The sequence below is a fragment of the Ursus maritimus genome, unplaced genomic scaffold (genome assembly GCF_017311325.1).
Source record: "Ursus maritimus isolate PB19 unplaced genomic scaffold, ASM1731132v1 scaffold_8, whole genome shotgun sequence".
In the NCBI taxonomy this organism is placed as follows: Eukaryota; Metazoa; Chordata; class Mammalia; order Carnivora; family Ursidae; genus Ursus; species Ursus maritimus.
In genome coordinates this window covers 43,347,892-43,372,483 of record NW_024426996.1, presented here as the reverse complement: position 1 = coordinate 43,372,483, position 24,592 = coordinate 43,347,892, and the positions used below count along the sequence as shown (strand labels likewise).

At 44.0% G+C, this 24,592-nt stretch overlaps 3 protein-coding genes across 3 annotated transcripts in view; 2 read left to right on the top strand and 1 right to left on the bottom strand.

Annotated features, from left to right (window-relative positions):
* Positions 1 to 742: 742 nt before the first annotated feature.
* On the top strand, positions 743 to 6,294 carry SLC10A4 (solute carrier family 10 member 4). The gene is made up of 3 exons (XM_008701516.2): positions 743 to 1,338; positions 2,119 to 2,329; positions 5,555 to 6,294. Exons 1-3 carry the CDS (start codon positions 743 to 745, stop codon positions 6,065 to 6,067), a joined length of 1,320 nt encoding a protein of 439 aa, XP_008699738.2. The 3' UTR covers positions 6,068 to 6,294.
* A 1,188-nt stretch (positions 6,295 to 7,482) lies between these two features.
* On the top strand, positions 7,483 to 11,560 carry ZAR1 (zygote arrest 1). Its single transcript, XM_040625399.1, has 4 exons — positions 7,483 to 8,454; positions 9,794 to 9,886; positions 9,980 to 10,054; positions 11,417 to 11,560. Exons 1-4 carry the CDS (start codon positions 7,483 to 7,485, stop codon positions 11,558 to 11,560), a joined length of 1,284 nt encoding a protein of 427 aa, XP_040481333.1.
* A 2,997-nt stretch (positions 11,561 to 14,557) lies between these two features.
* The window catches only part of FRYL (FRY like transcription coactivator), a 247,908-nt gene continuing 237,873 nt past the window's right edge, over positions 14,558 to 24,592 (bottom strand). The window contains exons 61-66 of the mRNA XM_040625382.1: positions 21,776 to 21,844; positions 18,998 to 19,015; positions 18,148 to 18,258; positions 16,966 to 17,156; positions 16,411 to 16,651; positions 14,558 to 16,312 (exon numbers count right to left, since the gene is read on the bottom strand). Of these exons, the coding sequence (XP_040481316.1) occupies positions 16,181 to 16,312; positions 16,411 to 16,651; positions 16,966 to 17,156; positions 18,148 to 18,258; positions 18,998 to 19,015; positions 21,776 to 21,844 (762 nt within the window). The 3' untranslated portion in view covers positions 14,558 to 16,180. The remainder of the gene's footprint in view (positions 16,313 to 16,410; positions 16,652 to 16,965; positions 17,157 to 18,147; positions 18,259 to 18,997; positions 19,016 to 21,775; positions 21,845 to 24,592) is intronic.

Here is a 24,592-nt window from a genome sequence, read left to right as displayed (position 1 = left end):
TCTCTCAAGGCTCCGCTGTGGGAATCAAATGAAATAATGCCCGCGCACCTGCCAAACCCACCGGTATTATTTAAAAACTGTGAGCAAATTATTTATTTGACTTAAAATTTTTTTTAAAGAATTAAAAAGCCTGTTACCAAATTAAAGGCAAATACTGTGTCTCGCTACCAGAGAACCGCTCGTGCTAAGTCAGGGACCCCTCTCAATGTTCAGGGTCGCAGGCTCTTTGAACAGCGTATGCACTTTCTGTGCGTGCTTGGATAAGCTCGCTCGCTCTCTCCCTTCCCCTCTCTCTCCCTCCAGATTTCATTATGAAAGAGGCAGAGCCCATCAGAGAACTTGATCGGCAGCCAGGCACGGTTTTTCCTCTTCTTGTCCTTTGTCAGGTCTTTGTTCCGCCCCTGGCTACACTCTCACAGAACCACTTACTGGTGATTAAAAGGAGGGCCTCGGCGGCGGGGCGGGGCCTGCCCGGCGCGGGGGCGCAGCGATTGGGTTCACCCCGGGGGGCTGCGCTCTCGGTGCAGCCCGCGGAGGACCACCCCACCCCCCAGCCCCCACGCCGCGCCCGACGCCGCGGAGACGTCAGCGCCGCGCAGCCGGGGCTGGGGACCGAGCTTCGTCTGCCGCTGCGGACCGACTGACCGACGGACCCACGGGCGGACGGCGGCGGCGACCGCCGGACGGGGAGCGGCGCGCGGGGACAGGGAACAGCAGACCCGCAGCCTCCGGCCTCCGCGCCATGGACGGCCCCGACAACGCGACGCTGCTCTTCGCCCCGTCCTCGCTGCAGCCGGACAACTACACGCTGTCGCCCAATGCCAGCAGCCTGCGCCCCGGCTCGGACCTGCCCGTCGCCCCTACCTCCAGCGCCGGCCCCAGCCCCGGGCTCAGTCTCGCGCCCAGCCCGGGCGTCGGTTTCAGCCCCGGCCCCACGCCCACCCCCGAGCCGACGGCCGGCAGCTCGGCGGGCGGCCCGGCCAGCCTGGGCCCGTCCCTGTTCCCCCACCCCTGGGCGCACCCCCAGACCCCGTTCTGGGACACGCCGCTGAACCACGGGCTGAACGTGTTCGTGGGCGCCGCCCTGTGCATCACCATGCTGGGCCTGGGCTGCACCGTGGACGTGAACCACTTCGGGGAGCACGTCCGCCGGCCAGTGGGCGCGCTGCTGGCCGCGCTCTGCCAGTTCGGCTTGCTGCCGCTGCTGGCCTTCCTGCTGGCCCTGGCCTTCTCGCTCAACGAGGTGGCCGCCGTGGCGGTGCTCCTGTGCGGCTGCTGTCCCGGTGGGAATCTCTCCAACCTCATGTCCCTGCTGGTTGACGGCGACATGAACCTCAGGTACGGAGCTGTCTGTTCCTTGGGCGTCTCTCCCGTTCCAAGCAGCTGCGCTTAGCCGTGGGTTCGAGACGGAGGAGAAAGGAAGGAGAGGCGGCTGGAGAGAGAGAGGCGTGAAAGAGGGAAGAAGACAGTGGAGGGAGAGGTTGACGCCCGGGCTTTAGAAGTGAAGGCAGATGTGAAGAGGTAGTGCTGTAGGGGGAAAGATCTAGACGGGGACAGAGCTGCTCTGACGGCGCTCTGACCATCCTCCCCAGGGTTGGGCTATCAGCGGAGGTCTTTGGCCTCTGAAAGACAAAGGGATCTGGGAAGCCTGAAGCTAGGTCTCGCCGGAAATGCAGAACAAAATAGGGCTCTTGGCCCCAATAAAGAAAGTGATCTCATATAGAGGACAATATAATTGAGTTCAGTCCAACAAGTAGTGTTCAGCAGCTTTACCATGTCTAACAGGGTCCTTTGGAGGATTAGGATTAAAAAAGAAAGAAAGATGTTCCTTGCCCTCAGACTCATCCAGACTGTAGCAAGCTCAGTAGGCTTTATAAAGCCCAGGCAACAGTCCTCAGATTCCCCGCCCCCCATCCTGGGGTTCATGTTTCAGTTGGGTCTAGAGGTGCTGTTCTCTTGGCACTCTCCTCAGATGAAGTGGGTTCTCCCACCCTTCAGGCTCCAGACTTGCAGTCTCTTTCCTCTCTACCCAATGTGCAGGAGAGAGGTTACCCAACGTGCAAGGGAGACTCTTGGCGCAGAGCCCGTTCTGAATTCTGTTCGTTCCCTTTTCTGCAGCATCATCATGACCATCTCCTCTACGCTTCTGGCCCTAGTCTTGATGCCCCTGTGCCTGTGGATCTATAGCCGGGCGTGGATCGACACCCCCCTGGTGCAGTTACTACCGCTGGGGGCAGTGACCCTGACCCTCTGCGGCACTCTCATCCCCATCGGCTTGGGGGTCTTCATTCGGTACAAATACAACCGGGTGGCGGACTACATTGTGAAGGTAAGGCCACTCTTCCTTTTATGTACTTTATGTATTTACAGAGTCCTTGGTCTCTGACCCCTGGCCGAAATGCTAAGAAGTTTGGAAAAGAGGGATAAGGAAGAAACCTTGGAAGCCCTTGCATGGATAAACTTAAAAAAAAAAAGTTTGTGCCACAAAGATACCTGCTATCTTTTGGAATTTCAAAACTCACAGCTTTAATTAAGACACAGCTTAATTAAAAACAGCATAACAGAACTATTAGTATTAACGGGAGGAAACATATCACGGGCAAAGAGATATCAGTACCATTAATTGGCAACATATTTTCCACTAACAAATCGTGCAGTACTAAAAATCAAAGCAGGTGAAATAAAATTATATGAATTGAATTTGTCCAGTAAGTGGAACTCTAATTCTAAGAAACTCTGTAGAAGTTTCCTTTAAAATGTTTTATTACTTTTCTAAAAATAAGTTGACACTAATAAGACCAAAAGTAATTTAAAAATCACATTGAGGCAATAGAATACACAAAATATTGGCTTTAAAGCACAAAATAAGATTGGTTGCTGGATAAATAATGAGGAATATATTACCATTAGTCAATCTGTGTGTTTTTCCTTCCCCATTGCAGTATTGCATATGGTTTCTAAACCAGTGAAAGGATGAGAATTCCTATTATTTTGTGTACTATTTCCAGTATTGCTTTATTTAAAAAAAAAAACAACAACTGGTGCTTTTGGAGGAGTAGAAATTTTGTAATAGTGGACTGGAGAAAAAATTAAATATTTGTCAACTAAGCTTTCTTTGAAAACTCAAAAATCTTAAGTAAGAGTAAGCCTTGAATAGGACTCTCATTTTAGGAAGTTACTCAAATTACATAAGTAATTACTGTTAATGCGCAGGCAAATTCATTTAATTAAGTGAAAAGAGTTTCTCCAATATTTCAGTTATGTAGATTTAAGAAGACATATCTTTTGTGTTTTACTTAATTAAATAAGTTTATTTTAAATAAATAATAAATGAATCTAAAATCTGATTATTCAGAGAAGCTAACTTGTATTAATATGAAAAATAAAGTGTTCTTTTATACACATATATCCAGTCTTGAGTAAAAAAAAATGTGCTCTATAATAAAAATATATATTTTGAATGTAACAAATTTATACATACATGTAAATATACATATATTTATATATTACATAGGTAATATACCTACAAATAATCTTGAAATGCATTGAGCACTTATTAAGCTTAATCATTAAGCTAATACTATTAAGCTAATACTGTAAAACCTTAGGAATTCTAAGAGAAAGTCAATCAAATAAGCTATTCCCATACTGAAAACAGATAAATATATTTAAGTAATAGTTCGATAAGATTGGCTAATTTTGAATTTAAGGTGAACCTATTCCTGCTCCTTTACCAGAACACTCATAAAGCATGCTTCATAACACTTCATATAAGACAAGCTTCAGGGGTGCCTGGCTGGCTCAGTCAGTAGAGCAGGCAATTCTTGATTTCTGGGTCATGAGTTCGAGCCCCATGTTGGGTGTAGAGTACCTAAAAAAAGTTTTGATTTCTAATAGTTTGGTTTCTGCCCGTCGTACCTTTGTAGCATGGGTACTTTATGTTGTAATTATAGCATCCTCTAGCATAGACTTTTTTACTAGCCCAGATAAATTTTAAATAATTTTAAAAAGAGTATAAAGTATATGCCAATCCCAGAGACTCCAAAGGGGTTTCCCCCAGATAGCTAGCAAACCAGAAGCAGCACTTAAACTCTTCTTCTGGATCTCTGGTTTCCTTCACAGACACTTCCCACCCCCCAACCCCATTAAAAATTTTAAAAATAAAAATAATAATAATAAAACCCTAGCTAACTACTAACATGAGGGAGAACTAGGAGAGGAGTTCTTAGGTTTCCACCTTACTATTTTCATAGCTTGTCTTACTTGAATGAGTGAGATGTACCAGTCAGACATCAAGACAGTGCAATGTCTTATACAGAGTCAGTTGTACTTTATCTAAAATCCATCTATTATATGTAACAATTTTTAGGCATCATTAGAGATTTACAGGTGGGAGGTTTCTTATGAACAGATGAAAAAACAACAGTGTTCAGAATTAGAGAATTCCTCACATCCTCTGTTTACATTTTTCACTTACATAATCCAAGAGCTGGTAATTGTTTCAATATTGCTATTATTTCTCTGAAATACGAAGTATTTTGAAGTTTGAAAATATCACATGTTTCATAAATTTTAATAGCTTTTTATATCACGTGTAAAACCAGAATTAATTTCTTATGGAAAACAGGGGGTCCTGTTCAGGGAAGGTAATGTTCATTTGCCCACTCTGTTCAGCAGACCATCCCTGGTGTGTTGGGCTCCATTCTGACTGCTGTTTTTAAGAGGTACACTCACAAATTAAACACATGTTCAGAACAGTCAGGACTCCCACCACGGAGTTTTATGAAAGTCTGGAGACAATCTGCCTGAAGAAGAGTAGCCTTCCCCTCCTGTTTTTGTTTTTTTGTTTTAGAGAGAGAGAGGAAGAGAAAAAGAGGGGATGGGCAGAGAGGGAGGGAGAATCCCAAGCAGGCACCAAGCTCATCGAGGAGCCTGTTGCTGGCCTTGATCCCTGAGAGCATGACCTGAGCTGAAATCAAGAGTCAATGCTCAACTGACTGAGCCACCAGGCCCCTCTCCCCTCCTGTTTTTTATTTTTTATTAATTTTTTAAAGATTTTATTTATTTGAGAGAGAGCAGGAGAGGGAATGACGAGCAGAGGGTACGGGCAGTGGGAGAAGCAGTCTCCTCCATGACCAAGGAGCCCGATGTGGGACTTGCTCCCAGAATCCTGGATCATGACCTGAGCTGAAGGAGGTGCTTAACTGACTGAGCCACTCAGGCACCTCTCCCCTCCTGTTTTTTAAACAAGAGTCTGGTCTATGCTGGTCTTGAGGGGTCTATCCAAGAGAATGGCTAGTTGTGAGGGAAGGCAGATTGTCACTCGTGGTAAGGACAGGCCTCCAAACAATTAGAACTGTCCAGCAAGGACCCACATTCATCCTGAAGAGGTGATCCATCCATCCTCAGGAGAACTTTGTCAAAGAGAGCTTATGGCAAAGATCTCCATTATGTGAGAGGTGAGACTTCTTCCAAGAGCCTAGGATTCGCTTGCCTGAATTCCTTTTCAACTATCCTATTTTTGATGGTTTGTCTATTCATTTTCTATTACTAGGTTTCCCTGTGGTCTCTGCTAGTGACGCTGGTGGTCCTTTTCATAATGACTGGCACTATGTTAGGACCTGAACTGCTGTCGAGCATTCCTGCAAGTGTTTACATGATAGCAATTTTTATGCCTTTGGCAGGCTATGCCTCAGGCTATGGCTTAGCTACTCTCTTCCAGCTTCCACCCAACTGCAAGAGGACTGTCTGCCTGGAAACGGGTAGTCAGAATGTGCAGCTCTGTACTGCCATTCTGAAACTGGCCTTCCCACCACAATTCATAGGAAGTATGTACATGTTTCCCTTGCTTTATGCCCTTTTCCAGTCTGCAGAAGCAGGGATTTTGGTTTTAATATATAAAGTGTACGGAAGCGAAATATTGCACAAGCGAGACCCTCTAGAAGAAGATGAAGATACAGATATTTCTTATAAGAAACTAAAAGAAGAGGAAATGGCAGACACTTCCTATGGCACAGTGAAAGCTGATAACTTAATTATGATGGAAACCGCTCAGACTTCTCTCTAACCATGGAGATACAGAGGAGCTTCTATCTTGATGAAATATTACTTCATAGTTACGGTCTGTGGTAGTGAATGTGGTTTACATAAAGGATAACAAATGGTTCACATTATCACACGTGTCACAATTATGATCTTCCCATTGTAAGGTCGCATTGGTGTATTAACCAAGCGTTTTCACAAATTACAATTCAATGTCATAATATAACTTGCACCTGGGACTGCTAAAGTAAAGCCTGAACATGTTAAATGTGCTCTTTGGTTTTTATCATTACCAGGATCTATGACTATTTCAAATATGTAAACTCTTAGAAAACAGGGTCTTGGAAATGTAGCATTTTGGTGCACTATCTTATATGAGTAAAAACAAGCTTTTAGTTTATTTTTTCGGTAAAGCATAATTTGTAAAGCAATTTGTAAAGCATAATTGAGTTTAATGTAATTGTAAAAAACAAAGTGCTTGCTCAATTTATGAATACCTGACGGTGTTGAATTTTGACCTGTATTTAAAAAAAAATCCCCAAGCAGGTCAACTAAACAATGAAATACAGTATTTTATTGTGAAACCTGTATCAAATCAACACAAAAAATACATTAATATATATCTGGTATCTATTAGTAATGAACAGCTAACATTTTTCCAGGGAACAAGGCATTTTCTTCTCAGTTGGGGACTGATTTGGTTTCTGCATTTATGTAGACACATGGCAAATCAATTATCTTTTGGAGGGATAATTTGGTTAGGACAATTTGTAGTACTGTCCACCCCAATAGACATCAGTACCTCGCGGTACTCACTTGAGGTGAGGGGTTGGGGGGAGGGGAGGACGTGCTCCAGGGGAGCAAACAATTAGCCTGGGTGTGGATGCCTTGGAGTGCTTTCCCTATGGGGTTCCCGAAAGGGTGCCAGGGGTGGACTTTTCAGAGCAGTTCTGAGATAATTAAACTAGAATCTGAGATCATAGGTAACAGACCCAAAGCAGGTCCCCCAAACTTTTGCATTTTTGCCCACTAGCCAGGCAGAGGCACCCAGCTTCGCCTCAGCTTCTCGGGCCGCGCAGACACCTGGAATAATCGAGGCATGGGGACCACCTGGCTCAGCTAATCCCGGTGATTGCACTCCTTTGTTGGTATCCTCCTCACCCCTGGCGAGCTCACTTACAAATCAGTTCTTGCATCCCAAAGAAAACAGTCTTCCCGATCGCCTACGGGTATTTGTGCCGACCTGCAGGTGTGGAAGTCTCGCACAGAGAAGGTCAGGGACAGGCCACCCAGGCGGGCACTCCGGGCCCCGAGCCGGTGACGCGCAGGGTGCGGGGGGCCGCGCAGTGCCGGGAGCCGCGGTGGGGTCGGCGGCCGGCTGCCTCCGCAGGGCTGCCTATTTAGGGCAGGGCGGCTGCGGGAGCGACCGGGGCTGCGCTTATGGCTGCCCTGGGGGATGAGGTGCTGGACGGTTACATGTACCCGGCGTGCGTCCCCTACTCGTACCCGTACCCCTACCCGCCCGCCGCCAAGAGCAAGGGCGCGGCGGGCGGGGGTGGCTGGCGGCACCGGGGCGGGGGCTACGCTCCCGCGTCCTCATCCTCGTCGTCGTCCTCTGCCGGGGCGGCCGCGTCGTCTTTCCCGGGCTGCGGGCAGCTGACGGCCGCCGAGTACTTCGACAGCTACCAGCGGGCGCAGCTCATGGCCCTCCTGTCGCAAGTGAGCCCGGGCCTGGGCCCGCGGCCCCGCAGGGCCAGCAGCCGGGACGTGGCGGTGCAGGTGAACCCGCGCCGCGACGCCTCGGTGCAGTGCTCGCTGGGGCGGCGCACGCTGCTGCGCCGGGCCCGCGACTCCGCTCCCCTGGCCGGCCCTGGCCTCGAGGGAGCGGCGGGTGCGGGCGGCGGCGGCTCGGCGTCCCCGCAGCCGGCGCGCCGGGGCCCCGAGCAGGGCAGCCCCCCGAGCGGCGCCCCGCGGCCCGTGCGCTTCCCGCGCACGGTCGCCGTGTACTCGCCCGTGGCCTCCCGCCGCCTCACCACCTTCCTGGAAGGGGCCGACGGCCCGACGGGGGGGCCGAGGCCCGCGGTGCCGGAAGGAGAGCGAAGGCCGCCGCCTCCGAGGCCCCGAGGCCCCGAGGAGGGAGAGGGGTCGCTGACGAAGGCGCCCCAACGGCCGCGGTCCGAGGAGGAGGAGGGGGACGAAGACGAGGCCCAGGCCGCGGTGCGGACGAGCCGGGAGCCGCCGGTCGCCGGGCCGGGGTTGCCGCCGCGGGACACAGGGGCGGGCGAGGGAGCCCGGCGGCGCGCGCCCAGGAGCCCGGAGCAGCCCCCGCCGGTGGGGCGGACCGAGGACGCCGCGGCAGCGAGGTCGTCGCCCCGGAGCCCCGAGCAGGCCAAGGAGCGGCCGCGCTTCCAGGTGAGGCCCAGGCGGTCACGGGACCGGACGGGCGCGGGGGAGCCCCGGGCGTGTGCTCGCCTTGCGCCCCTCGCCCCTGCCCCGTGGCCGCGCGGCACGCGTGGAGGCGCCGGCTTGCCTAGAGGCGGGCCGCGTCTGGGTGCCTCTTCGCAGCCGGTGACAGCGGCAGGGCGTCGTCCTTTCCGCACAGCGGAGTTCAGCGAGTGCAGCCTCGTTGGCGGCGATTGTAAAACCGGCCCCACAGGTTGGCGGGGGGCGGGCACCCTGATAACACTGCTCTCCCGAGCGTATTTACTGTTTAAAACAAACAAAAACCCTGACTGTGGACGCGTAGTCGGGTGTTGAGTCCTCATTTGGATGCTCTACGAGGGGTACCGAGCAGAACATCCTAAGCGGAACTTGGTGGCAGGAGAGTCGTTTCCCGAGGGCCCCACTCACTTAACTGAATTCAGTGTGGCAAGAAGCCCTAACCGTCAGTTACTGGGGTCCTGGGCCGCTCTCCCCTGATTCTTGCCCGAATTTCCCAAGCTCCTCCTGGAAGCTAGAGCTCTTCACGTGCCTCCCTTGGGATCTTTCCTCGCTCCTAGAAAGTACCCTTATTCGGAAACTGAACATTGCTACAACATTGGGGCCGTTGTGTCTTGCTGCCTGAGCGCGGCAGGCGTGGTGGGCCGGGCCACACCAGGCGAATCTAAGGGGCTGGAGTGGCGCGGGGCAGTGGTAAGGCAGGGAACTGGAAAGGCAGAGGTAGTAGGAGCACTGGAGGCCTCCTTTGGGGTTTCTCCCACAGTCAGCCCAGGGCTGTGGGGGGCAGGGGGAGAGAGGGGGAGGGAGACAAGTTCGACAGAGGCTATGTGTAATTTAAACCATGTGTGTGATCTTACCTCCTAACTTTCCCGGACCTATGTTTGCTCACCTACGCGATTGCTCTAGAATTGGCAGGAACTCTGGAGAGCACTTAAAGGCCTAACTCCAAACACCTGTTTCTCACGCGGAGGGGGAGAAGAGAAGTTTAAGAATGAGAGAGTTTACTTTAGTTCATGTTAAAGATAAATTCTGGTTTATCGGCAACTTAGGTTCCTAGCACTGTTGGAGATTGAAGAACCCAGCGAATCTGGAACATAAACTTTTTAGATTCCACTTCCTTACATGCTTGACTAAACCATTAGGTCACCTAATTACGACATTGTGAAGACTAATGGGCAAACCTTGAGCCCACTTTCCTCCATGATCTGGAATGAGGTTGCAATTTTAAGTAGCAAATCGGTCCTTCCCAGCTTGTGAAATGGAGGCTAATTCAAATATCCTGTGAGTTAAACCCTGGTGTCTTTTCGTTCAGTTCTTAGAGCAGAAGTATGGCTACTATCACTGCAAGGACTGCAACATCCGGTGGGAAAGTGCCTACGTGTGGTGTGTGCAGGGCACCAACAAGGTAAGAAACACCGTGGAAGGGGCATCTTTTTGACCTAAGTGTCAAGAGGGTTTTGCTCTCTTTGCTTCTTTGCTCTCTCCTCTCTCCTCACAGGTTTACTTCAAGCAGTTTTGCAGAACTTGTCAGAAGTCTTATAACCCTTACCGAGTGGAGGATATCACCTGTCAGGTAAGTACTCACATTTTTGTGTCTGAACTGGGTAGCTGGGAGAGGGTCTTGAATGTATCCTGGGAGAGGCTAGGTGCCTAGTGACCTGGGTTTTGACAGCTTTTCACTGGGGATTGTGGAAGTAGTAGGCAACCAGGAAATAGGGCCTTAGGGGTTTCGTTTTCTTCTGTCCTTGCGAGGCTTGGTCATGTTAACCTCTTCAGACGCTGTCCCTTCTCCTGCAACGTGGACGAATGTTTGTCTTACCTGGTGCTCAGTCTAATGTGAGAAAGCAAGTCAAAAACCCAGAAGAACTTTCTACTGCCCTGAGGCTGCCTGTTTTACCCAAGGGAATGCTTTATATGGAGCACATCCCGCAGTCAAGATACTAGTATAAGCGTGGGGTTGGAAAGTTCAGTCTTGCCTGAATGCTCGCGAAGGGAGGGTGATTTGTTTTAGAGTAAATTTAAGCTGCCCACCTTTATGGGGATAATGAGTAACATTGCTGGTTTACTTTTAACTAAGCACTGCACTGTGCTAAGGGGGTTAGATAGTCTAAGGAAAGAGGTGACTAAACTTAAGAGCTAAATGGTCTGTAGGTCTTATTTTTTAAAAGATTTTATTTGAGAGTGTGGGAGAGCATGAGCGGTAGGGGGAGGGGAGGCAGAGGGAGAAGCAGACATCCCGCACAGCAGGGAGCTGGTTGTGGGGTTCATCCCAGGACCCTGAGATCGTGACTGTTAGCACACTGTAGTGGAGCCTGATGTGTCCGTTGACCCAGCCTAATCCCTGAACTTCCCTCAAGTCGGATGTTGGGAGCCTTTCCCGCTAGGGTAGGAAGAGAGAACCCAAGTGTGGAAAACAGTTCCGACTCCCTTAGGTGAGGGCAGAGTAGGGTCAGGTTCTAAAGTCGGATGCCTCCCCCAACCCTCCCCCGCTCCCAGCTCAGGGGTTGCTGCTTTGCTTTTGGGGTGAGCTTCAGGTCCTTTGCGGCAGGTGCGTGTGCAGGGAGGCAGGTCAGCCAGCGACGCTAGCGGGAGCCACAGCGTGTGCCTTGTAGCCAGCCTCACCCTTAGCTTTCCTTGTCCGACTCCTCTCCCCCGCGGGTTTCTTCTCCACCCTTCAAGTGCAGAAAGAGATGTTCTTCTAATTGTTTCAAAAGAAACTTCCCAAGTCTGAACGGAATCTCGTGCAACAGTGGCTGCCTGGTTAAGCACCCTCTATTCCTAGCCCGTCCTTGCTGGAAGGGGTGCAGCAAGGTTAGCACGGAGCCTTGCTTGAGTGCACTCAGTAAGTCTTGGAATGGACTAGAAAAAGAACTTCGAAGTTGGAGGCAGTCCCCACAGGCTTATCTTGTGTGTGCTTCTCACTTTGGTTTTTCAGAGTTGTAAGCAGACTAGATGCTCCTGCAGTGTAAAACTCCGCCACGTTGACCCCACAAGGCCCCATCGTCAAGATTTGTGTGGGAGATGCAAAGGCAAACGCCTGTCCTGTGACAGCACTTTCAGCTTCAAATATATCATTTAAATAAATGTAAAACAAAACCCCAAAAACCACAGTCCTACTTGAACGTGAGCTAATGCAGCAGACAAGTTAGCTTTCTTTCATGCTCCTTTCTGCCTCTCCCTTCTCAATATACTGCAGGAAAGGCTGTATTTTGACAAAGCCTTCAAATAAAAGTATTGCAAAAACAATTAAATTGCATAAGATTTTTTTTAAGTTTAGGAGCGCTTCTCTGCTAACAGTCTGCACTTGTCACTTGGTTAGGGGGCCTCACAAGTATGCGGTTTGCTGCTCACGTGTGGCTCCGGGGCTGAGGCTTCTAAGCAAGATAGGGATTGAATGAAAAGCCACCTAACCATTAGAAGAACATTCTTTTGGGCGAATTGGAGGCAGAACCCAGCCTTGATGTACGAGGGGAGTTAGGGTTCCGCCTCTGGGTTGCCCGCGGCGGCTGGCGAGCTGTGGCTGGCGGCTGGGAACGGGGTGCAGGTGGGGACTGGAACAGGGTGGCTAAGGGCAGCTTCTTTAAGCTGTTAACTTCATCAACTGGACTTCAGGTGCTAATTAAAAATAGGCCTCCTAACCGCACTTAAAGATTTCAAGTTCGTTAACAGACTGCTTTAGGCTGGGTTTTTGTCTTGTAGTTCTATAACTGCAAACTGACATAGGAATTCTCATCCCATCTGCGCCTCCTCGCTTCCTGCATGATTGCCAGGAAAATACCAAGGCCCTGCTCCCAGAGCACTCCTGGTTGGGGTGGCATGTTGTCTAGAGCCTCGGGACTTTAATGGTATCAGCTGAGGGGTATTGGTTTAATGGCTACAGAAACGTCACAACTGGAAGCAGGTGCTGATTATGCCTCCTTCCAGTTTTCTAATCCTCCCACTTAACCCTTACAACCTTAGGGTAGTATACAGAGAGGTCCGTTTTAACATCTTGGATGCATGGGTGTAGACAAATGTAAGGAATAAAGAAACTAAAATGAACTTGAGGTCTCCAGAATGCTCAGAGCCAGGGGAAGTCCCCTCTGCATCCACATGAACCAGGGAAGGTGCTTGCAGAAACAGATTCCGAGGCCCCTACCCCTTTGGAATCACTGTCCGGGGGAGAAATATTTTAACAAGCACCCTGGGTGTTGCTTATGGAATGGAGGTGTGGAAAACTACCACTTGAGTCAGTTGCACTTCGGAAACACAGATGTGGCCTCCACCCTTCTGGAGCTTCCAGTGTGGTGGGTAGATGGCCATTATTTTCTGCATTAGAAAAAGGTAACGTGGAGTTTGTCATGTAGTATGAAAGAGCTTCTTAGGTGCCTATAATAGGGGATCAGATTTAGGGAGGTCAGGGAAGTCTTGCCTGAAAAATGACACTTGGGCTGACCTGAAGTGTGGGTGAACTGAATTAGGTGAAGAGGGGAAGGGAAAACTTTTCAGACCCAAGGTAGCATGTGCAAAGGCCCAGTGGTAGAGCAAACCAGAAGGAAACCAAAGTAGTTGAACTCTGGAGGACAGCAATGGGCATGATGGCAAATGACACTGGTAGGCCTAGGCTGGGAGGACTACTTAGACTTTTCTCAGGACTGGTCTTATCTGAATTCACTGAAAGGTTTTAAAGCTATGGTAGGACACTAACAGATTTATCTTCAAAAAAATAATCACTGTGGATGTCTATAAACCAGTAAGGAGATGTGCAAAGATCAGATAAGATGGTGGTAAGGACCAAAGAGATGAATGACAACTCGAGGTGGGGGGGAAGGTGATGTTCTAACAAACACCTGTTCCTACGGGTTTGGTTGAAGGTAGGGACAGGGAAAGGAAACTTATTTGACTCATGGCGTGCGAGTGCACTCAGTAAACACTTGAGTGAGGGAACAATAGAAACATACTGTTAGGGAGTCCTAAGTCTATTAATATGGGTAGTTAGATCATTCTTTAAACTTAAGAGCTTGCCATTCCTATTCCTAAGAGAGCAGCTAACCTATCTTACAGTTGAGGAAAGCAAGGATCAAAGCAGGTTTTACTTAGTGTGCGTTGGACACAGTGGCACAAAAACATCTTTGTTATAAAGTTGTGATAACATTCTAGCAATTCGCACTGTCAAAAACTGTGTACAATGTATGTGTGTGTGTGTGTATCTATATATTTAACAAGAGAGACCTGGACTAGAAGGAAATACCCCATGATACTGTTATCTCTGGGTGTCCAGTAATTCTAGTTTTCTTTACATTTCCTACATTTGCTAAGGTGACAGTGGATTACTTTGAAAAAATTTTTAAATGCCATGAAGTAAAATTATAATTACGTTGATTGATTCTAATATCTTCTTTTCATTTAGATTATGCTGGCATGGTGTACGAGCAGCTCTCTTAGACCTAAATGAGGAAACCTTACTCTGGCTTTGGTGAGTTTGTTCCAAGAGAATGTTTATGGTAGTTTGTGGGTTGTACACCCTCTATTTTATATAACTAAAAGTAGAAAATATTTTCTAAATTGTGGAAAAAAACAAAACAACTTTTGGCTTCCAGTTCTAGAAGCAGAATGAAAAAACTGCGAGATCTCCCTTCTCGGTGTTATTTTACAAGCTTACTATTTACAAAACGATCAACTTAGTGGGCAAAAGAAAAAGGTATGAGCACAAATAGCTCTGTTTGGAACTACACAGGGTGCTTAATAAATTAAGCATCTGGTATATTTTGTTAAATGCAAACTTTGGATTCAGAGGAGCAAACTAGTGTAGGTTTTAGGAAAACTCAGTTGCAAAAGGATAATCCTAATGACTGTTTGCCTTTTACTTTCTATAGGTGTATTCATCTTATTACTTTATTAATCAACTTAGCTATATAAACATGCAAAGGAAATTTCAACTGTTCAAAGATTTGGTTTGGGTAATTAGTCAACCTAATCTGTTCTCAACTGTTCTCCCCCTTTTCGGGAAAGTATGTTTCAGAATGAGGATAATATTTGAAATGTATTTGCGTGATGCACACTATAATCATTCATCCTTAAAATACAACACAAACCAACAGCTACAATGCTTTTTATTTTAACAAAAAGGATATAAGGAGGGTGAGAAAATAGGGGACGGTAAGATAGGATGTAAAGTGTGGGGTGTCTCTGGACACCATCCCTTTCTTCCTGCCCCACACCCAAAAGTTATTAAATAATTTAAAGGACACCATTTACAGTACCAGAACACCATTAAAATAATCGTGTGTGTGTGTGTTTTATCAGGGTCAGAAAATACAGTGATTATGAATGTGCCGTGACCAGTTATGGATTTTACAGGTAACATAACTCTAGTCAGCAGTCCAACGGCGTGCACAGTGCCTTCAATTAATGCACTTGAGCATAATTACATTTCTGGCAGGGTCCACACCCCCGAGAAAAGGCAAAGCTAAGCATTTCATTTCTACATTCTAAACTCTGGAATGACAGAGCCCAGTTTGAAAGAAAGTCACAGTGGATAAGAGATGCCTATAAAAAATACAAGGTGTTCCTTTCAAATCAGAGGAATTGTGGGACTACATTCATTTCTTTTACAAAATGCTATTTAAAAAAGGACAGAGAATCCAGTTCATGTTATGCTACAGACTTCGACAGGAGTCAGTATATTGCATGTTTTGGTAGTCAGTCTTCAGGCTTGCTTTCATTTTCCCCCATAGCCCCAGGTTCCTTTTGGGTGAACCACGTGAGTCCTGAATACACATGGGAAAATGTGTTTGCATCTCTCCTCTTGAATTTTCTGCAGACCTTGGAGCCCGCAGGTCATGTACTCTACCATCAGTGACCACACTCTTTTCTTTAGCTTTGTGCACCTGTTCTTGTCTAACAGTGCATTGCACCAATATACAATACTGGTTTTAATCTATACAGTTTGTAAAATAATTATGGAGTAAAATAAGTTAACTTTTCTAATGAGAATAGCTGACGGGCAGCATACATCTTTATTTTACATTTTAAAGTCTCTGCAGGCGTCTACTTTGGTTAGTTATCAACAATCGTCACGTAAGCACTGATCAGAGAACTGAGCAGCATTCCAATAACATTAACAGATATATTATTTCTTTTCAAAATACCGGGAAAGCCCAGCTTTAAAATATTATTAAAATGTTCTAACATTTACACACTATGAAGAGTTAGATCTAATAAAATAAAATTTCTTCAAAAATAATCTTGCAGTGCTCTTTGAGGCATGCTCTGACACGTTATCACCAAACATCCATACCTTGAAAATAGGACTATCACATACTCACACATCCCAGCTCACGCACACATGATCCCTTACACAGACTAAAAAACAAAACACCCACGCCCTTATCCCACGTGTTGAAAAAAATCAATGGTTTTTGCAAACAAGTCTGTATATCTATCCGACTGAAGGTTCTTCATGTAGATGATTAAGCATCAACTCCAGAGTATGTTGTGGGTGCTGGAAATCCACGCAGCTTTGCAGGTCTTCAGCTAAAATGAACGAGCCTGGATTTTAGCCTCATGTCACCTGCTTTCCAATGTCTCAGTATTAGAGGCCATTATTGCAAAGTCTGAGAATTCTCTTCTTTCTCCAGAAAGTAATGGATTCGTATGCATCACTTTTAGCCCTTTTCTTTTCACATAGGTTAATTAAAAAAATTCCTTCTTCATACAGTTAATTGTGGGAGGTACTGGCAGCTGGTAGATTTCTTTTCAGATCTTTGATTTTGATGTTCTTTATCTTGATAGAAGTTGGACGTGAGTTACACTCGAGTTGTGGATGCTGCCAGGGGAAGTTACCCAGGAACTGCAAGGGTTCATAAAAGGTGCCTGTTAATAATCTTTGTCATCCTCACTTGTGTTTCTTCCCTAAAGGCCTGAAGTTTCTCAGAATCCAGTGCTCACCAAATTTCCCATTGGTTTGGCCTGTGCTAAAAGTTGGTATGACTGCACCACGCGTAGAGATTCTCTTATTTCTAGATTAAGTTCCATCAGCTTGTAGTTGGCTTCCGACATGTCCAGGTCAGAGCCTATAACTGCGAAGCTTCCTGTCTGGCCCAGTGTCTGATGATGGAAATATATGTGTAACAGCGTCTGCACGGGGTCATCTTCGCAACTGCCGAAGATATCATTGGGCCAGAGAGATCTGAAATACACAATATTTTTAAGTCCTGAGACTCAAGTAATTATTAAAACTAGCTACATTTTAAATGAATACCTTTAACAAAATGTCCTTGCGAATCATCGAGGATCTGTTTTAATATTTGAGCAAATAGATTACCCAAAGTATTGGGGTGAACAAAGTCTAAAATTGCTGTCATTTCAGTGATAACTGTAGAAAATACCAAAGTCATGCTTTCATGAAGACATGATACTGAAACATGAAATCAAAAGCCCAAACCCAGTCATTGTAAAATCCCAGTCTAGGTGGACAGGGTATGAAATCCCTTCACATTTTACCTGAAAGCTTTTACTTGTGCGACAGCTGATATAAATTCCTTATTTTTCAAAGTTTCAATTAAAGAATGAATGGCAGTTTCTATAGTAGTTTGTGCAGCTTTGGAAATGTCAATTTCTTCATTTTCTGACGCAGACTCTGCTTCTTTGAGGATATTTTCCAGTTGGGCAAGTTCCTCAGACATGTTGATGACCTAAAACAAAAATACTTTAAAAGGATCTATTTGTATATTAAGTAACAAAAAGGGCATTTAATTGGCTGTAAAGATATATCCGATGATAGGAGTAGCTTCTCTTAAAGATTTGCAAATGTTAAACTTGGCAGTTAGTATTTCAAGTTCTGGATTCAGTAGACTACCAAACAGTCGTGTTTAAATACACTTGATAAGGTAACAGGTGATAGGGGCGCCTGGGTGACTCAGTTCGTGGAGCATGTCACTCTTGATCTCGGGGTAGTGAGTTTGAGCCCCACATTGGGCACAGAGGTTACTTAAGAAAAAAAATAAGTTATAATAAAATGTTATGACAGATGTAATAAAACTGGTTGCAACCAATGTTTATATTGGTTTTAACAAGTGATATTACATCTTGGATAGTAAAAATCATTCACTGTTATGGGGGTGGTCATGAATTTTTTTTGACAGCAAAGGAAAGTCTTTATATTTTAAAAGATTATTGACCTAGCACTTTTTATATAAACCAGTATGTATTTTTTAAATTGATTTAGCCATTTAACAAAAGTGAAAGCATTTCCTGTTTCAGTACCAGCTTTGACAAGGGGGTAAAAAGACTAAAGTCACTACCTTTGAACCTATTCATTACATGATTTCCAACATTCAAAGTGTTTTTGACATGTTGATTCTTGCGTGCGTCACTAGAACTACAAAAATATATGGACAAGATGTTAGGGGGTTTCATAATTTAACTGTGTCTTTATTCAGCTGATGTTACAGATGATCTGTTGCTGCTGCTGTGACCTTTAAGGTCTTGAACCTTTCAAGACCACTGGCTATCTGCTGTTTTATTTACTGACAGGTCCCGAAATAGCACATCGTTTCTAAAAAGACAGACAATTCTGGAAAAAAAGGATTAAGTGACTTTTGACAAAAGCTCTCCTGCAAGGAATATATGTATTATATTTTAATATTCCAGAATCAGTGATTCCTACTCGAACTGAATATTTACCTCTGCTTCATTTTTTATTGTATTGACTTGGCTGATCAGTTTGCAGTAGGCTTGGAACAGAAGCAGCAACTGAAAATGCAGTTTGTATAACCTTCGGCAGAGCTCCAGTTCCTAGAAGTAAGTAAATAACACTGCGTTAAATTCAGATGCCCCTCGTCCGTGATGTCTGATTAGACAGTACATTTCCAATAAAAATTTATAAGTAATTATGTTAAAAATTGGCATTTATTTCTCTGCAGTAAGCAAGTTAATATAGTGTGAAGCCGATGAAAGATGCTTTGAAGACTGGGATTAAAATACAAATTTAAAGATTGTTGGTTACATAATTCATTTAGTGAGAGGCACATTTTCACAGACAATTTTTCGGCAGGCAATATATAGAATGCTTTAAAAAGGATTCACTTTAACTTAAAATTCATAATGGAAAAAAATGTACAAATGCGTATACTTTTGCCCCCATTGAGATGTATATCTCGCTGCATTTATCAACAAATGTTTGATAAAGCAAAGTCAAATTGGATTACCTCTTACCTAAAAATGAGTTCATTTTTCTAAAAAAAAACCCCAAAACGTTGTAATCTCATTGAAATGAGACCACGAAATTAACATATGCACTTTTGATTTTTAAAATTAAGTTTAAAATGTTAGTTTATAAAAAAAAAGGTGACTGCTAGTTGTACATATCAGAAAATCTCCTCTTTAGAGGACCAACATTTCATGGATTAGGGCTATGCGGACTGAAGCACACTCTTCAAGTAGTCCATGACAAAACATTGCTAGGTCACAAATGGCAAATGAAGATCAGTTTGTCTGACATGGATAAGTCTATAAATTAAGACAGGTCACTTACTGCTAGAATTTCCATTTGCTAAGCAAGAAGGTGATCGGGTCACAAAAATACAAAGGAAGAAAAAGACCAAGAATTAGTGTAAGAAATCATTTTAACTAGGGTCACAGATGTCCCAGGCAAACTGAAGAACATTTAATTGCATCCAAAAGAAAAATTTGATATTTCCAGAATAAAACTTTTTATACACTTACTGTAACAATCGGGGTGTTTTAAACTCTTTGCCAAATAACAAAATTACATTTAGGCTATAATTTCTTTCCTGTGTGAAAGCTACACAGGACAAAATTGAACTAATGTGATCTAGGGAAACTTGGCTAGTATAAGTGATCTTCTAAGAAAAAAAGCAAATGTCATAAAATTTCCATCAGTAAGGTGGAAAATTTCTGATTAGAAAATAAGAAATGAATTACTGTTTTTAGAAACGAACTGGCTTATACTCTTATAAATACCCATGAGAAGATTATCTTTGGTGTGGGTCTTGGCTTCCTACCCTTACTAATTAGGTCCTATGTTGCCATAATTGGTGCTGAGTCAGAACATAAAATATCAAAAGCAGATGTGTGCTTTAAAATGCATTCCAAAAATGCAATTTAGTGAGCTTCAGAAGTTCAGCCCAACTAGGTTTGAGTCAAATGAGATATGTATGTAAAATACATAGCAAAACATCTAGTTTAAGGACTATTTAAAAATTATTACATTAAAATATCTATAGCCACTTGGACCTAGTCTCTAGTCCATTCTAGAGAAGAATGATTTCTAATTAAAATAGCAATTGCTATACGTAAATATTGCTTCTAAAAGTCCCTTTGAAGTCTGATTTTCTAAATAGTGTCCTCTGAAGGACTGTTTATATAACATTTATTCCTATCAATTTAGAAGGGATTTGCTAAGCAAAGGTGAACTTTAGCTCCATTCTGGTTCCTTATAAATTACGTGGGTAGTCATTCAGTGAATATTGGTTGAGCATAATCCAATGTCAAACATATTAGCATATCTAAATTTGAGGTTCTACTTTTTACAGTTTTATACGGAAACTAACAACCATTTGAGTTTCAAATACTTTTTCTCACTTCTATTAGCATAAATAATGGAACTGGCTCTATCCGCATACACTCACAGCGTCTACTTTGGGATGTAACAGAAAAGAAATGACGGGGCGCCTGGGTGGCTCAGTCAGTTGAGCATCTGACTCTTGATTTCAGTTGAGGTCATGATCTCAGGGTCGTGAGATCAAGCCCTGCGTTGGGCTCCACGCTGTGCAGGGAGTCTGCTTAAGAGTCTCTCTCCCTCTCCCCTTCCCCTGCTCACTCTCTCTCTCAAATCTTTATGATCACAACTGTAGGAGATAACACAAATGTAATTAATTGTGTTGCTCTGAATTACCAGAAATTACTGTAAATATGCCAACTTTCCAGATTTAAAGTTCTTGATTTTTAAGTATATTGAAATTGGCAGGTGTATTTTTTTCATTTATTTAAAAATAATTATTAGGCAAAAGAATTCTGGTACATAGGGACAGATACTAGTCATGTTGTATAACAAGTGTCCCCAATCTCAAGGAGCAGAATATAAAAGGAGAGCAAGATATAAATGAAATTCTTAAGCGTACAGTTTTCAGTTTTCACTTAGTAGAAGGCCTTGAGCTGTATTAACTGACTTAGACTCTTGGGGGTGGAACTCGCTTTCTTCAAGGCAGAGGGATGTAAGAAATCACTTCGTCTAATCATCACCTACTAATTTATGTAGAAAAAAAGCAGTTTATATTACATGCTCAAGCCATGCAGTTACATAATGGCAAAGATAAAACCAGAGGCTCCAAATCTAGTTGAGGGTTAATTCCTTTTTTCCCCTTGTTTCTTTCTTTACACAGGTGATTTGACCATTTCCTTGAAACACAGTGCAGGACTTGGAGTCAGCCTGCCCAGATTTGAATCTTAATTCTAACTCTTTTCTCACTGATTTTAGACTCATTGGCTTCTCTGAGCCTCAGCTTCCTCATCTGCAAAATGGGGATAATAATAGCATCTATTAGACATAGTTGTAAGGACAGAGATACGAATGTGAATGCATACTGTTATTTTCTCAACATTTCAGTTTTTTTTTAAACTTATTTTTATTATAGTAGTACAGTAACTTTTATAGTGACTAGAAATGCTTAACAGTATAACCAATGTTGGAAAAGACTAGAATTCTGATGTCAATGCAGAAGTTGTTAATTTTAATTGATAACTGCATCTTCCCCATAGGAAGATATATTCCTATTAGAATAATCTGTAGGGCTTAATTTATCCTCATTTAATGTGTTATATACATGTATATGTTACTCTTATTTTCACTGACTTTTAGACTATAAAAAAGTTAGAATTTATCCAGAGTTGCACCTTTAGAAAGGCTAACATGAATGTCTATAACGTGACTCTTAGGTTTGCTTTCCTAGCCAGACAATTTATCCACAGAATGCTAAGGCAGAAGAAAAATTTCTCGAAGAGGCATATGCAGCAAGTACAGTCTAACTTGGACTGTCCAGATATCCATCACGCTTATCTGCTGAATGTTATTAAGCTTCAGTCACAAGCTGGTCGTTCATTTTTATTAAAGTGGATTTTTCATTACTAAGCCAATATTTCATTGAACCTAACTTTGACAAAGATTGTTCTGATAACAAAAATGAAAAGTGTTATAAATTTTATTTCTAGGATTATCAAACAGGGACATTTGAACACACACATCATTTTACCTGATCTAGAAATATAGCAAAACTAAGACGAGGAGACTTACCTGTGCATCTGTGTTTATTCTATACAGGTCTTCTTTGGCACCAAATGTCCTCTTACAGTTGTCTAACCACTAAAGAAATAAGTAACCGTAAATTGTAACATAGCGATTGTACAATGCACAATGAAACGTAATAAAACAGCCTGTGTGTATAAAATCACTTTAAAAGTTGGCTTCAATCTCCACTTGACCCTAATTATTTATACGCACCAAACCAGAGCAGGGGGATCCTGTCAATACAATGAGACGCTCACGCCGTAACGCTTTAGACTCACAGACACAACAAACAGTCGGCCCGTCTAGAGACTTGCGGTGCTCCGTTTCAGTCAAGAGTGTTCTTGCTTTTGCAGATTTTATTGGAAATCTTCACAACCTATACCTGACCTTTGGCTAATGTAAGATGGGGAAATAAAAGATGTGCTTCCCTCTGGAAGCACAATTTAATAAAGGCAACTTCAAATTAGCCAGCTCTGTGTGCTTATCAGAAGTGCAATTCTCAGAAGACTGGTGTCCGTTTTAATTAGTGAAACAGAAACCAAAATCCATTTTAAATCTTGTTTTTACTTCTTTTCCTTTTACTTCCTTTTGGACAGTAATGAATGACAAACATGTTATCTTCAAAGAATATTGGATATAGAAGCCACATGTGTTTTTTTCCCCTTATCCACGGGCTAGTCCCAAAGTTGGGTATTTATTTAAGGTATCTTTTCTTTGGCCAAATAAAAATAAAATAACAGTATTGTAGTTTAGTGGGGAAAAATGTTGGGAGTCCTGGAATGTCCGAGTTGAAGTAAAAGCTAAGAGCCCGCAAGGGAAGCACCTAGGTTTCGACAGTTTGATGTTAATGTCTGTTCTTTTTACTTCCTAGTTCTTTATGTGTGTGCTAGATTAAATAAAACTAATATATATAGGAAATCATTAAGACTTTGAGAAAAACTACTTGCTACATGAAGTATACTCTCTGAAAATATCTCAGTACTACTAGGCATTTAAAACATTCAACTGGAGCTTAACGTTCTACATGCAAAGAATGAAAATTAGGCATCTCAGTTATTTCAAAACAATTCTTTGACCTTATGTTGCTTTTATTCCAGTCCCTTAGACCGTAGAGACCCTTAGGCTTTTGCTTGACAGCATCTCCGAGGAAACATGTTAAGCTTTCCTGGTGAGCTACAGCTGCTGGCAGCCATTGTCAAAAGCCATCCAGCAGATTTCTTTATGTCGGCAACATTCGGCTGAAATCTACTGTGGAATGCATGTGTTAGCATTTATTCATACAGAATGTTAAAATGTGTATACACCTAATCATCCTCACTAATCCAGTCCAATTTGTCCAAGTATACTAATAAATTAGAAAAAATTGAATATTTTTTCTACTCTATGCCCAGTGATACAGCATTTTGGGAGCTTTATTCAATAAATTATTTACGATTTTTTTTTTTTTTAAACTCTGTTAAAAGACAAGTCCCAAGCCTCTAGTCCCATGGCTGCATACTGACCTGAACGGTACAGGTCCACACTACTCCAGCCAGTGTATACAAGACACAGTGGTTTGTGTATAGAATGTCTTCCAGTTCACAACCAGTCTCCCTGCCATTACTGTTTCTTTGCTCAAGGCTCAAGTGAAGGTTAAAATTGAACGGGAGAGGTTCAGCTTCCAGGCATGACGGAGCAGCTTGTATGATGCCAGTCCTCCAAGGACAACTACAGAAGCCGAATACCGTCCCCCAGGACTGAGGGAGTTAGACCAAAGCACTGAAAGGGAGCCCCGTGTAGATCCCAGTGTTTACTCCAGGGGATCTGCTTACTCAAAGCTTTGATTGTTCCTCAGGCAGAGAAGCTGAACAGATAGCGGTGGCCTGGGGGTGTGGCCCACAGTATCACTGAGCTGGAAAAACAGGGTCATCAAAGGTAGGGCAGGTATCGAGGGCCAGGCTGCTGGAGGAAAGGGGACTACAAGGAAGAGACCCAACTGCATGCAGGTTCCCTCGGGACACTGCCGCTCCAGCCTTTAACCCGGGCCGGAGGAGAGGCTAGAAAACCGAGCAGCAGCATCTGGGACACTAAAAACATAAGCAGAGATTTCTGGTCTCCTGGTGTTGAAAAGAAGAACTCTTCATTTCCTGCAAGGGTGGCAGGGGTCCTGATGCATACCCCAGGCTTTCACTCATGACACTCAGGAGACTCAAGGAATAACAGAAGAATGTCTTAACTATAATACTATAATAGTAAAAGCTATCAGAGGGAAAAACTGAATAACAAGAAATACTTGGTTCACAGACCAAGACAAGAAAGGAGAAAAAAAAGTAACAAAGAATGGATGGGGAGCGCCTGGGTGGCTCAACTGGTTAAGCGTCTGCCTTCGGCTCAGGTCATGATCCCAGGGTCCTGGGATCGAGCCCTGCCTTGGGCTCCCCACTCAGTGGAAGCCTGCTTCTCTCTCTGCCTGCTGCTCCCCCCTGCTTGTGTGCGCGCGCTCTCTCTCTCAGTCAAATAAAGTCTTTAAAAAAAACAACAACAACAACAAAGAACAGATGGGACAATAGTAAGACGGTAGCTCAGAAAGAATCGTTTTTCTCCCCCATACAAATATTTAATTGATTCAATACAACTTACTGAAAAGAACCACTGCATTACAATAGCACATTTGCTATAAATTACATACATATATGTCATATATATACACATATGTATATGTATATATACATGCATATGTATATATATGACATATATATGTCATTGGATTTTCTATTATATTACATTGGTCTATTTTTCTATTCTTAAGCCAATATACTCTTGAATTTTTTAATAAGTCTCACT

Excerpts from the sequence above, each read along its gene's own strand:
- SLC10A4 (XM_008701516.2), top strand. The coding sequence starts at position 743 with ATGGACGGCCCCGACAACGCGACGCTGCTCTTCGCCCCGTCCTCGCTG. Across the intron at positions 1,339-2,118 it reads GACGGCGACATGAACCTCAG|CATCATCATGACCATCTCCT; the intron begins GTACGGAGCTGT and ends CCTTTTCTGCAG. Across the intron at positions 2,330-5,554 it reads TGGCGGACTACATTGTGAAG|GTTTCCCTGTGGTCTCTGCT; the intron begins GTAAGGCCACTC and ends TTCTATTACTAG.
- ZAR1 (XM_040625399.1), top strand. The coding sequence starts at position 7,483 with ATGGCTGCCCTGGGGGATGAGGTGCTGGACGGTTACATGTACCCGGCG. Across the intron at positions 9,887-9,979 it reads GTGTGCAGGGCACCAACAAG|GTTTACTTCAAGCAGTTTTG; the intron begins GTAAGAAACACC and ends CTCTCCTCACAG. Across the intron at positions 10,055-11,416 it reads TGGAGGATATCACCTGTCAG|AGTTGTAAGCAGACTAGATG; the intron begins GTAAGTACTCAC and ends TTGGTTTTTCAG.